This window comes from Electrona antarctica (assembly GCF_951216825.1).
Source record: "Electrona antarctica genome assembly, chromosome: 19".
Classification (NCBI taxonomy): domain Eukaryota; kingdom Metazoa; phylum Chordata; class Actinopteri; order Myctophiformes; family Myctophidae; genus Electrona; species Electrona antarctica.
The window spans coordinates 35,687,795-35,702,246 of record NC_136800.1 but is presented as its reverse complement, the minus strand read 5'-3'; the positions used below and the strand labels follow the sequence as shown (position 1 = coordinate 35,702,246).

General features: G+C 41.8%; 1 protein-coding gene and 1 long non-coding RNA gene across 2 annotated transcripts in view; one reads left to right on the top strand and one right to left on the bottom strand.

Annotated features, from left to right (window-relative positions):
* LOC306943937 overlaps positions 1-4,308 on the top strand; it is a 19,513-nt gene extending 15,205 nt beyond the window's left edge. Inside the window, exons 2-5 of the long non-coding RNA XR_013792468.1 lie at positions 1,369-1,511; positions 2,717-2,850; positions 3,418-3,619; positions 4,179-4,308. This is a non-coding gene — a long non-coding RNA (uncharacterized lncRNA). The remainder of the gene's footprint in view (positions 1-1,368; positions 1,512-2,716; positions 2,851-3,417; positions 3,620-4,178) is intronic.
* Positions 1-14,452, bottom strand: part of LOC306943936 (caytaxin-like) — an 18,452-nt gene extending 4,000 nt beyond the window's left edge. The window contains exons 1-8 of the mRNA XM_079530491.1: positions 13,640-14,452; positions 10,138-10,240; positions 4,759-4,814; positions 4,166-4,408; positions 3,396-3,554; positions 2,715-2,817; positions 2,017-2,148; positions 1,462-1,548 (exon numbers count right to left, since the gene is read on the bottom strand). Coding sequence (XP_079386617.1) covers positions 1,462-1,548; positions 2,017-2,148; positions 2,715-2,817; positions 3,396-3,554; positions 4,166-4,408; positions 4,759-4,814; positions 10,138-10,214 — 857 coding nt within the window. The 5' untranslated portion in view covers positions 10,215-10,240; positions 13,640-14,452. The remainder of the gene's footprint in view (positions 1-1,461; positions 1,549-2,016; positions 2,149-2,714; positions 2,818-3,395; positions 3,555-4,165; positions 4,409-4,758; positions 4,815-10,137; positions 10,241-13,639) is intronic.

The window sequence follows — 14,452 nt, the reverse complement described above, 5'->3', positions numbered from 1 at the left end:
AAATGACTGCAACGTGAGTGGAAAAGAACTACAGGTATATTCACAATCACACTATTACATTATTTAGTGCAAATCTTTACTACAGCCATTGTTGACCGCCAGCGGTTGTCATCGTGAATTTTACAAATCCGCCATTGTCTTGGAGGTGCAAACACGTGTATCAGCATTGAGTTTGTGACACGGATAGTGTACAGGGATATTTTTTCTTCTTAATGTATTGTATTGCAGGGACCTGCAGCAACCACCGTCCTCAAATGAAGACATCCAAATGTCTAAAACGAGCCACAAAAAGGAGCCAAATCAACACAAGCGGCACCTTTGTTTGCACCTCCAACACACTCACATTGACGTGGGTGTGACGTGAATGTAGCTAAAGAATGTAAGTATAGGTAGCCTCAGTCAAACATGGCACTGGGGCGTCGACACAAATAGGCATGTAAACACAAGTAGACGGGATCAAGCTGGGAAGGTTGACACCAAGCTGTAACTATAGTCAATCCAAAGCAAGCGGGCATCAATAGTAGCGGCCATGAGCTGTGCGATGGCTGATAGGGTGGGAATCAGTTATAATCTGTCTTTAAATTACAGATGGTTAGTTTCCTCATGGAGTCGTTGACAACCCGCCTACAGTACTGGTGTCGACATGCTGACTTGTGTTGACAGGCCCATGCTCCAGTGCCTTGCTTGTCTGCAGCTTCCCATTAGTCACTGTATGGAGAAATATTTTGGTAATGTTTTACCTCTTTATGGAACTCTAAAGAACTGATCACTGTGACACTGCGACTTTGGTTATTTTGGTGTATCTGCTATGGATTGGCAACATCCTTGCATCATTGTATGTAGACAAACCAGTGTTTCAATGGCTTGGATAATCCAAATTATTTTCATTTCTGGATGAAGTTTAAGATCTGTGGTTCACATAATTCTGTGTCCTGGGTTGACTCCAACTGGAGGCATACATGCTTGTCATTCCATATCTCTATAATCTCCTATCTTTCTTGAAGCACAACAACAACAAAACTGCCTAAAATATCCTTATGAAACAATGCTTCTATGTCTTCATCCAAATGTATTGGCATAGCTGAAGAAGTTGAAACATACTGCATGTACAGTATTTAAGGTCAACACAATTCCATCACTAATTATTGGCATGAAATGTACAGTATCTGTAAATGAATTGTGTCTGCTCCAGCATTATCAAGACATAGTGGTTTGTAGTTTTCTTTATATTTTATTCAAAAGTTTGTGATGACTGTGTTAGTGCTAAGTCCCTGTGCAATGTGACAGCCTGTTATCAGGCTCCTTCAAACACTTAGTGGACTTTGGAATTAATTTGTTTTTTCATTGTTTGTTGTTTACTTGTTTCAGGAAAGTCATCAGAGTAGTGCCCCCAAAATCATGTCAAAAGACCAGCTGACCACACAACACCACGCACACAGTAGGATCTATCCAGGTGCTCACCTGATGAAAGGTCTGGAGATGGCCAGAACTGTGCGAATGAACCACGAGGGGTGAGCTATGATCATACACCTCAAGTTCTTCTTTAACCTACAAGGACATCCAGGCAAATCATCATTTTCAACACCAGTCCATCACTATCTTAATCATCTTAATCACAATCAATTAATGTATTCATTAATTCGTAAAATAACAATTAGACCTATTTTATCTTACAGTGGAAATGCCTTCCTTCCCCTAGGTGAATGCTGCCCAAGTGGTGAGACTTTGGCGCAAGGGGGAGCAGTTAGGGGTTAGGTGTGTTGCTCAGGGACACCTCAGCACATTGCCGTGGCCAAGAATCAAACCTGACCTTCTGTTTCCCATGCAGCCTCTATACCCATTCAGCTATGGCCAACCCAATATTCACTCACTCACTCACTCACTCACTCACTCACTCACTCACTCACTCACTCACTCACTCACTCACTCACTCACTCACTCACTAGTCACTCACTCACATAGATCAACATTCATATTCCCATGGATTTTTCTCCTTAATGATGTGATGCAAGTTACCTCCTGTCAATCATTTGGTAGCATCTCTTCATCCAGCTGAGGCCAGGCATCTTCCTGCGGGGCGTGGCTCCGTTCAGATAGATGATCATGTAGTCCTCAGCCACTAGCAGCTCCAGACTGCTGATAACATATCTGAGGACAACACACACACACACACACACACACACACACACACACACACACACACACACACACACACACACACACACACACACACACACACACACACCGCTCATTTGATCAGTTCATGTTCTATTAAGCCCATTCATACTTTAACTCCAATATTGCGCACCGAGAATAGCCAACTCGAGTCATAACGCAAGCTTGTCGGTCTGCTATTCTCGGTCGTATAAATTAGGCTTCAGGACTATAAAATACTGGAAATTGAGTTGATCATGAATGGTTATCAAGCACAAAGTTTGTGTTGAAGTAGTTAAGTATGTCTGTGGGTTTATAATTATATTATATTATATTATATTATATTGAACCAATAAAAAGGCAAGGACTTGTGACTAATACATAACTATATTGGATACATTGGAACAAAAATAACGGTTTTGACAGCGGCATTATGATAAATCAAATGCTCTGGAATGGAAACGCTAATTAAAATGAGTTCCCAAGTGTCTTTGCACAAAGACTGTATATAAAGCCTGCACTTAAATAACTGACCACTGAGAGACAAACATGTATCTTACAGGAAGACGTTTTCCATGATGTAGGAGTAGTCTTCAGTGCTGCTGTCTGGGAGATGACAGGCTGCAAACACTATGATGGCACTGAGGCCTTCCCCGTAATAACCTGAGAGGAGGGACAATATTCCACAATCCACTGGTCAGTTGATGCCTCTGCAGGAGAGTTACATATAATACAGCCCAGAGACACATGCACACACACACACACACACACACACACACACACACACACACACACACACACACACACACACACACACACACACACACACACACACACACACACACACACACACACACACACACACGCACACACGTTTGTATTACTATACTTGTGAGGACATCAGCATTTTAGGACAACAATATAATCTTTTGCAATTTTTAACCCTAACCCTGAAGCCAATTTTGTTTCATCTTTTAACCATATAACAACCATTTCTCTGATGAGGGCCAGGAAAATTGCCCTCATAATTTATGTTTCTCAAATTCTACTCATTTTTCACTCTCAAGTATAGTAATACAGTACACCCCCCACACACACACACACGCACACACACACACACACACACACACACACACACACACACACACACACACACACACACACACACACACACACACACACACACACACACACACACACACACACACACACGTCACGGATTTCACACAGCTGCCACTGACCTCCATGCGTGACCACCCTCAGGTAAGGTCTGATGACCTGCATGTCTATCCTCTGCTCCTGGTCCCCGATGATCACCGTCCGCCACAGACGACCTGACGAGTCTCTCTCATCCTCGCTGTCGCCTGGCAGACGTTTAGCCGTGGCTACGGGAGTGTCATCTGGAAGCAACACAGCCCAAAAGAGACCGGTTCTTCACATGTTCTTCACTTCAACCTCTAAAAAGGTTTTTGGCTCATTTCACAAAATCTCAAAGGGTTCTTCTCTATACAGTACCTCTAGGTTATTCATACAGTAATATTAAAATAATATGTATATTTGAGTTAAACTACAGACAACTTGTTACTAACAAATCTCTGCTGTCGGGAAGAAACCACGTTATATTTTGAAAACAAAGCAATACTGTCTCATCAAAGTTGGTTTTGTGACTTTATATATTGTCAATGACTTCCATGAGAGGGAGAGAGGTGGTGGAGTTAGTTGCTTTAGTTAGCAGACAGTTTGAGGGTCCAATGGAGTTAAGATGTTTTGTCCAAAGCGCTTTTTACTACTTTGCATTGGTTCAATATTTTCGAAACAACACACAGACGAAAAGGGTGTTCAATAGCACTGATTTATGCAAAAAAGAAAAAAATCAAAAACCTAAATAATTGATTTAGGTGGTTTCCTTCCGACAGCAACGATATGTGAGTTAAACTACAGACAACTTGTTACTAACAAATATTCAATGTCTACATTCGCTGACTGACTGTAGGACTCCTCTGTGCCTGACCTTCCCACTCCAGCTCGTTGCCGTTGGTGATGAAGTCCAGCGAGTCGGTCTCGTCTGGCGTTTCGATTTCGTCCACGCTGATGTCCAACAACGTCTCGTCGGGCGTCTCCAACTCCAGGAAGTCGTCGGAGAGCACCGAGCCCTCGCTATGGTCCAGGGACAGGTTCATCTCCGGGGCAACCAGCGTACGCCGCGTACGCGGTTGGGTCAGGATCTCTCCCACATTCAGACTGGTGGGTGGGTCTAGAGGGGATGTTGGAAAACTATGTTCAGCCTCAATTGAAATGCATTAAAGGTAACTAATGCAGAACATGTGTTTTGATGATTTTTCTTGTAAACACATTCATTACACATATTATTAATAATATTATTGCTGGTATTTTGCAGTTTCACACTATTGAAGTGCCTCACTCAATGGTAATAGTTGACTATACTATATATATATATACACGCATGCACGCACGCACACACACACACACACACACACACACACACACACACACACACACACACACACACACACACACACACACACACACACACACACACACACACACACACACACACACACACACAGGTATATATATACTTACTAGTTCTGTTGTCAGTAAGGCCACATGACTCAATGTCCCCATCCTCTGGCAGGGGCCTGGAGATACACGTACACGTACACGCATGGACACACAAAAGGAAAATATGAAGATCATATTAAGAAAACAACATAGTAGTGCGGCGGTTAAGCTCATATATGGAAGGTATTGTGCATTTTATGACTAAAGCATGAAACTTTCAGCATATCATCTACACACCCCAAGGTTTGATTTCAGACGTGGAACCACTTTCAGACTGACCTCTGGTGACCTTGAGGGGTCATTGACATCAGAATTGCATTTTTTTTGCTCCATTATTTTCCACTATAATCATTTATTATGTTTGTTAAATGGAAGTTTTGTTCTGAATGACAACTTAAACCCCAATAGTCTACAGAAATGGTGAATCATGTTAACTTTTATGATATAAATGTTATGACATTGTTATAACATTAAAAACATCTAGGAGAGAGATTGTGCGGAGAGAGAGAGTGCGGCGGTTAAAGATGGAGTGTCACGATTTCTTTCCACCCTAAAACATGATCATCAGGTATTATTATAATATTAGGAGGAAGAACTTTCTCCAAAAAGTGTACAGTATTTGTTCATCATGCTATTATGTGGACACGCCCACCAGTTCATTAAGTATGCCTGGTTTGCCTGGTGGGTGGTGATGGGTGGTGATCCACCTGAACTGAAGCCGCACCCACAGCTGTAGTTGTATGATAAAGGGGGAGGGGTTAGGGGAGGGGCTGATACTGTTTATTTCATTGGCCCTTTTGACTGTCAAGGGTTCAGCCTCCAGGAAGAAACCCTAAATACAAAGTTAATACAACATTGCACATAAAAACGACTCCAGGGTGTCTAATGAAGTACTGTCACCTCATAGACACATGAAAAACTGGAAGAAATGCAAAGATTGTGGCACTCCATCTTTAAGCTCATATATGGAAGGTATTGTGCATGTTATGACTAAAGCATGACACTTTCTACAGTGCTAGCTACAAAAAGGACTGTATGAAGAGGTATAAGGAGATGGTCAAAGCCAAGAAAGCTGCACAGGAGCTTGTGGCAGCGAAGAGTAAAACATGACAAGAACCACAGAAGAGATAAGTTGTCGTTATTTTAACATTATTGTATTGGTCTTCATTTTTTTTAATGAAGTTAGGGAAGAACAAAATACAGAAAGACTTGATTGATGAGTTTGTTTGGTTTTTATATCCAATATCCTTACAGTATATTCAAAGGTGCTATAGGGCATAGCAGTGGTGGCCATTTTCTGGTTCCATCCATCCAGACCCCATTCATTTTTCACATATAGAGATTTACAAACAATCAATTATTCTAAGCCTATGTAATCAAGCCATCCAGGATCCTGGTAATTAATGACCAGAACACATTTGATTCTGTGAAAAAAAAATGTAAAAACCTCAAAACAAAGGATATACATCACATAATCAAATGTTTTATCGTCATGATTCAGTAGGGTCCTGGATGGCTTGATTCTATAGGCTTATTATTTTTTTATATAAATATTTGTAGAAATCTTCATGGGAAAAAAACAATGTGGTCTGAAACGAACCCGCAAATGGCTGCCACTGCTATATTGTATGCCCTATTCATCTCATGATTTTGGTTTTGGGGCAGTATATGGCGAGCGTTCAGGGTTCATATGTTTTGGGGGAAGTAACTGTTGGATACTCTTAAACCTCCTACCAGGTGGCAGGAGTTTAAGGAGATGTTGGGAGATAATATGGTACCATTTCTGTCATAACACTTGCTACCAGTGATATCGATGGAGAATCCAAGCTAATATAAACTGAAGACTTTATATTTTTGGAAAGTTAGCTATTATAGAAGTCATTGTTCTCACATTAATACAAAATCAAATTAAAACATTTAAATGTTCGAAATGAACAAACCTGCCTACCGACAATGTCACCGGTAGGCAAGTCTCTGAACTGTCCACAGCCCTACTCTGAGACACAGACTGAGTGGACAACAAATGTATCATAATGAGCATTAGTGAACCACAACCTCACAGACTCAATGGTATTTTTCCACTATCTCCATCATCTCTCTCCTCATTCCCTTCAGCCTCTGCATCTTCTTTGTCTTCATCTTTGTGTATTAGACCTTATATTAATCATATTGGAAAATTCAGTTTTCTGCTTCAATTAGGTTATTGCTGCTCAAGGCCATCAGACCTTTGAGGTCAGGGGGTAGTTGGGGATTAAGGGTCTTGCTATGTATACCTCGACACATTGCCGGGGCCTGGAATTTCCCAGGTGTTCCATTCAGCTATGGCCATCCTTCTTGTGAATGGGATGTAGAAGTTCCAACAGGAACTGTATTGAGACTAGGCATGGTACTTTCTCACGGGGTAGGAGAGTAAGCAGACAGTATCACATTCACATACAACAGGAAGGAGGACAAGCACAAGCATCTGATAACACTCGATGCCTATTTTTATCTCAGACATGTTCATCAATGTTCCAATGCAGCCAATGAATGCCATCAGAGTGTGCATCATGCCGTACTTTCAGATTCCAAGATGTCCGATCTACCTCATGAGCCACTGCTGCTCCGTCACTCCACAGTATTAAACATGTCATAAAATAGGCCTAGAGCTTGAGGTCCAGTGTGGTGTGCATACTTCATGGAAAAGCTCTTTAGTGATTTCTTAGGTGAGCATGGGATCAGGTGAGAAGGTGGACAAAATCAATCGATAAATGGACACCGATCCAGACAATTTACTTTTTAATGGTTTATACTTATAGGGCTGTATTTTGCGTGTCTTAAGTACCAGGTCTTATTACTTACCTTAAGACCTGGAGGCGTGGTCAATGCTCTTTGGCCACTCAGAATAGCCAAATGGCATTGATCACGCCTCCAGGTCTTAAGTTATGTAATAGACCTGGTACTTAAGACACGCAAAATACAGCCCATAGTCTCTAAAAGCACCTTTCTAAATTATTAAGTTAAAATATTACTATTTCCTGGTTTGGGACGAATTATTATATACTTTATGCAAATTATGCAAATGAGGAACAATTTCATAATTTAGTTATGGCAAGAGATTAATTTATGTATCAACATAATATAGATGTAGACTCTAAAACAACCTTGATATGTTGACTAAAAGCAATAATACTGTATAGCTAATTCCTAATTTGTTATAATTTATGCCAATTATGCTAATGAGGAGTGTGCATGACTTCACCATAACAGCAGATTCATTTCTGGATATCACAAACATAGACTTTGACTCTAAGTCACCTTTCGAAGTTAACTGGATGCAAAATGATAGCCATATCCAGTTAAGTTGCTCATTAAGCAATTGATTTGCTCATTATGCTAATTCCTCAAATTGTCCAACATATAACTTTTAGCAAACAATCTTAGTCTCATCTGCTAGCCTATAGATGACATTTTTATAAAAGTTTAAAGGAAACAACATTTCTGGGTTTAACATGGGCCCTATGGCGGTTTACAACATGGTTTGACAGCCCGAAATGTGTACAGCCTCTGACAAGTTCCAGATGTAAATTCAGAAGTGTTTCCACATCTAAAAACAAACTTCATGGTATATAGAAACACTGTAGAAAGTGTCATGCTTTAGTCATAACATGCACAATACCTTCCATATATGAGCTTAACCGCCGCACTCTATCTCTCTCCGCACAATCTCTCTCCTAGATGTTTTTAATGTTATAACAATGTCATAACATTTATATCATAAAAGTTGACATGATTCACCATTTCTGTAGACTATTGGGGTTTAAGTTGTCATTCATTAGAACAAAACTTCCATTTAACAAACATAATAAATTATTATAGTGGAAAATAATGGAGCAAAACGTGCAAAAATGCAATTCTGAGGTCAATGACCCCTCAAGGTCACCAGAGGTCAGTCAGAAAGTGGTTCCACGTCTGAAATCAAACCTTGGGGTGTGTAGATGATATGCTGAAAGTTTCATGCTTTAGTCATAAAATGCACAATTGGTTTGGTTATCCGCCGCACTATAGACAGAGAATGATGTGATACAAAGTCTTTTTCATACTGAGAAGTTATTCATCGTTTTCCTCATGCAAATTGTCAAATGTAATGTTTGGAATGTTTAAAAACAAAACAAAGAAAACGAGGCTGAAATAAACTATGAACTGTGTTATCTGTCTTAGCACTTTCATTACCAGTCTTGTATTTAATAAAAGTCCTTGTTGTGATTTAGCTAGAGAGAAGCCTTATAGAGACAATGGCTGTCTTTGGGGAAAGTGACAGCAGTAATTGCCACCTAGTCTCATGTGACGTTATAATGACACGGCTGAACTCTTGGTGCTGAGGGACATGAAGGCGAGATAGCAGCAGACGAGTAGTAGTTAGTTACATGCACGTACGCGCACAGACGCACGCACGCACACACACACACACACACACACACACACACACACACACACACACACACACACACACACACACACACATACTGTATGTCAAGTACGGGCTGGTTAATTTCATGTCTGGTAATTGCTGTTATTATGCTTCATTCTTCCTTGCCAAAGTAAACAGAGGAAAGGAAGGACAAAGAAGTATATTAAGTAGCAGCACTACAGAGAGAACCAACAATACGCTGGTTTATATGCCGTATTTACTACTGTCTAGTAACAGTTATAGATCATTATGAAGGAAGGTAGTATTCCTACTGAACCACATAATCATTCATGCCCACACACGCACACGCACACACACACACACACACACACACACACACACACACACACAAACACACATCCACAGTTAGGAGCAAGTCAAGATCACTTATGAATAGAACGAGGGCAGGCATGGACATGGCGTATAACGTATGCCACGTGACATGTTCTGGCTGTGTTGCATGTGATGTCGGGATAATTTCCATCGTTTCATGTGCTGACATTCTCAGCCCTATGTACAGAATGCTTGAGTTACATCTTTCCTTTGATTTAAGTTGAAAGCGCCTTTATCCAAAGCACTTTCCAATGAGTGTTACATTCACCGATTCACAGCAAAGACATGAAGCCAGGAGGGGATAGAACCGAGTCGCTCTACCTCCTGAGTCTCTGCCGCCCCACAGTTGACATGGTACACCCTGATGGTGATGTTATGTTAAGTCTGCTGCCTTTTGATTTCACCATTCGCCTGAATTGAGTAAACTATTGTAGATTAACATTGTTGGATTGTTTGCTTAAGTGGTATTAGGAGTTTAATGCATATTGCATACAGACACGTCATGCGCACACATACGTGCACACACACACACACACACACACACACACACACACACACACACACACACACACACACACACACACACACACACACACACACACACACACACAGGATACCTGGGAAAGTCCTCGTCCTGCCATTCGTCTTTCACCTCCATGTTGTCCATGCGTAGTGTGACCTCTGCTGTACCCATCCTCTGCCAGGACAGGCTTCAGCTCACTGTGAAGGACACATGACAGATCATTATCAACGTACGCACACACGCATGCACACGCACGCACGCACACACGCATGCACGCGTGCACTCACTTCTTTAAGATTTGGTTCATTATTCACAGCACGTGCTGAGGATGCACAGAGCAAAGCAATAATTGTCAATTTAAACTGTATAATAATTATGAACCCTGTCAGGTAGGCCTACCCTATATTTGCTTAGTAATTCATAATTTCATACAAATAAATAAGTCTAAACCGTTAGACACCTGACAGCAGAACACAACACAACCACAATCTTTTACAGGTAAATAATAGGATCAGCACAAAACAACATTCGTCAAACAACAAAATGATAATAAATAAATAACAAATAAACCTTTTTTGTGTGCATTACACAAACATGTTCCAGCATATGCTTTGCTATGGGCAAGGACTCTGATCATAAAAAGGTGCGTTTACACAATACAATCACCCTTAAATTTAAATGTAACACTCTCAGTTACAAATAGATAAATGAACACTGATGATATTACTGTGCACCTTCCATAAGGCCGTAGCGTTCTGATCACGTGCGCCTTCAGTATTATATAACCAAACGCTGAATCAGAAATAAGAGAAATCTCTGCTTATTGTTGCCAGTCCATTTATACAATATACAATACATTATGTCACGTGGTCAGTTCTGTGTTGCTGGCCACCGAGGCACGAGGAGCAGTCATGCATCTCACGTATGTGAAAGACTATTAGGGACCCCCGTGCGCACACACGCACGCACACACACACACACACACACACACACACACACACACACACACACACACACACACACACACACACACACACACACACACACACACACACACACACACACACACACACACACACACACACACACACACACACACACACACACACACACAGCCCAGCCATACAGTACATCAGATCTTTCCATTGTCTATTTGCCCACTGACATGGTACTGATGTTTCATATTGCCAGACACATTTTTCCAGGACATTCAGCAAATGGGGCCTAACAGGCCACTTGCAGCAGGGGTCACATGGTGGGTCGGTGAGGGTGACTGTGGCTAAAATGTTCAATGTGTGTACGCTAAGCGATTGTTCTGCTAATTCACAAGGCTTTAAAAAGAGCAATATCATGAAATAGAACATGTCATGTCATGATAAGATCCATCAAGGGGAATTCTCATCTCCTCTGTTCAAGTTATAAGCTATAGGTTTTAAATGCTTTTACTGATAAATATGGAGCAAGAGAGGGATGTACTGTATATAGACTAGAGAATGAGGATAATTGCTTGAGCTATATCATGTCCAGCCGGCATCAAAAGACTCACTGTTTTCAAAGTTATGACCTTGTAATTATAAGATTCCATCTTATGTGGGGTTAAAGAGACATCCAGTCATGCAGAATAATGTAGCTCTACAAGTCTACAAAGAGGCTACTTACAGCTGCAGTGGTTGTGACACCATTTGTTGTCTTTTTCTTTTATCATTACTGTATTATTACATTTGTGTAAAGTGGTGTGTTAAAGTGTTCTCCAATCATCCCAGCTTGTTTTGCACCTACAGTAATTGTCTATGTGGGTCCGGTCCATAAAGTGTTGAAGAAATTGAACTTTAAAATATTCTAGTTAAGAAAAAAACTTGAGATACATTTTGCTGTATGGGACGCAAATACATGACCATAAGCATCTCAAATCTAATCAACATGCACAGAGGGAAGCGTATAATTCTAAGCTCATGATACCGTAAACTTCATTACCCCCGCTAATCGTGTGACTGGCTGAGAACAAACTAGAGAATTCACACAGAAACACAAGATTAGCGCGTGTATGCTTTGTTATCAGCACAGATGTCATTTGCCAGAGCGCCAGCTGCTCATACAGTGAATTACTGACTGATGGACACAGAAGCAACGTTTGCCTGGGATTTATGTCCAGATGGCAGGCCGGTTCTTCTAAACGCATCCTTCACTCTATCCCCCCAACTCTGTAACTTAGAGTAAAACATTTTATTTCAGATATGGGGGGCGTAGGGTGATGTTTTGTTTTCTTATTTGACTGGAGTCCCTCAGGACTATACTATACTTTTCTGTTTTCGCTGTAGATTAAATATCTTGGCTGAACAGAGCTGATCTACAAGCTCACAATGTGGGTTTACTGTAAGTGGTTAATAAAACTGATCTAAGTTTTTATTTTATTATTATTACCACTCCCTATATACTTCATTGACCGGGGTCACGCAGGGGTTGTGGCATGTTGGGATATTGTAGATCTGCCATTTTCAGAAACACAATACCTATATTGGCCGAATGTTTACCTGTTGTGACATGCCCAGAATAGGGATGCAAAATGTGGATAAATGAAATGCTACTTTTACTCTATAGTCAGTGACTTCAGCGAAGTGTGCAGGAAAAACAATGATCGGTATATGTACCTGTCCTCCCCTAACTAATACCAGCTACTGAGTGAAAAGGGTGCAATCACCACACTCATACTGACAATGATCAAACTATTTTTAAGGACAAGGGAGGTGTCCCACTGGGAGGAGACCCCGGGACAGACCAAGGTGCAGTTGGAGGAGGAAACACATCAACTCACTAGCCTTGGAACGTCTCGGGATGCCCCAGGAGGAAGTCACTAATGTTGCTCTGGAGGGGGATGTCTGGAACACTTTGGTGGAGCTGTTGCCCCTGTGACCCGACTACAGATAAGCGATTGAAGATGGGTGGATGGATGGATGGATGGAAGGGAGGTGCTTCACTTGTTATTAGCATAGGTTTCCATTGATAAGATTTATTGAGACATTCCTTGAGCAGGTGAAACAAATATTATTGTCATCCCTAAAGTATTTGTGTGTGTGTGCGTGTGTGTGTGCGTGCGTGCGTGCGTGCGTGCGTGCGTGCGTGCGTGGGCGCGTGTTCATTTGTGAGTGTGGGTGTGTGTGTGTGTGTGTGTGTGTGTGTGTGTGTGTGTATGCGTGCATGTGCATGTGCCTGTGCGTGAGAGGGAGGGAGAGAGTGTGTAACACCTCATATAACACAAAGACCGTCCATTCAATATTTGATGGATGGAGAAAGACATTGTGTTGGCAAATCTTGAATCGCATTAGCAGAATTAAATGGAGCATTTAATGTCATTGAGTAGTCAATTGAAGCAGTGCTCTGCTGGGTGCATGTAGTCCGTCTAGTCAGTCTGCCCTGGAGCATAGCAGAGAAAGGACTTCCTAAGAACCCAACAGTCTAGTCAGTCTGCCCTGGAGCATAGCAGAGAAAGGACTTCCTAAGAACCCAGAGAGAGAGTCTGCCCTGGAGCATAGCAGAGAGAGGACTTCCTAAGAACCCAACAAAATGTTAGAAAATAAAAGTTACAGCAAGACGCTCACCTTCAAAGAAGTCTTCTCCTTTTGCCAAATGTTTCTCTTTTCTTTGTGTTGTCTCCTATTTTTCTCTTTTCTTTGGACCTCTTCTCTAGAGGTGTCTAGGAGAAAGGGCCATCCTTGGTGACATGTGCAGGTGAGGCAGGCGCGTGGGAATCAGCGCTGGGGGGGAGGTTCATTCAGCTGCTTGCTGAGAGAATGCTGGTGATGTTGCTGTTGACAGAGACTGAGAGGGAGTCTGAGGCAGAGAACGGGTGAGAGAGCTTGGATAGTCACACAACATCACGCTCCACCATCCTGCTCCCATCCTTACATGTACCTCTGTGGTCCTCAGTCAGTCAGTTGAGTTTCATGCTGTTTTGGGGATAAAAGGTCATCCTCGGCCACACACATTTAAAATCACCTGTTTTGCTTCTCTGCTAGTAGCTCTGTGAATCCACGTCCCCTCTCCTTCTCCAACTCTTCGCTGTTCACCAATTCTAATGCCCCCGGGCTCTAATCCTGCTGTGGTGACGTCATTATGATGGAAGCTGTGTTATGGCGCTTATGTAATGCAAACACCTGCCTACCGTCTCTGTGTATTTCTCTCTCTCTCTATCTTTTCAGCTGAGTGAAAAAAATGCAACGAATCGCATGAGCCCTCATGTCCAGATCAGCTGTTTTCCTGTCTCGAGGTCCATTTCGAAAGCGGAGTCACAGTGTAATATTGTGTTTATCCCTCACAAGCTGTCAAAGATGGACACTCTATTGCACCGCTGTTCCCTGGCAACAGCATCTCTCTCTCTCCCTCCTCTCTTACTCTATTACGCTTACCCTGTC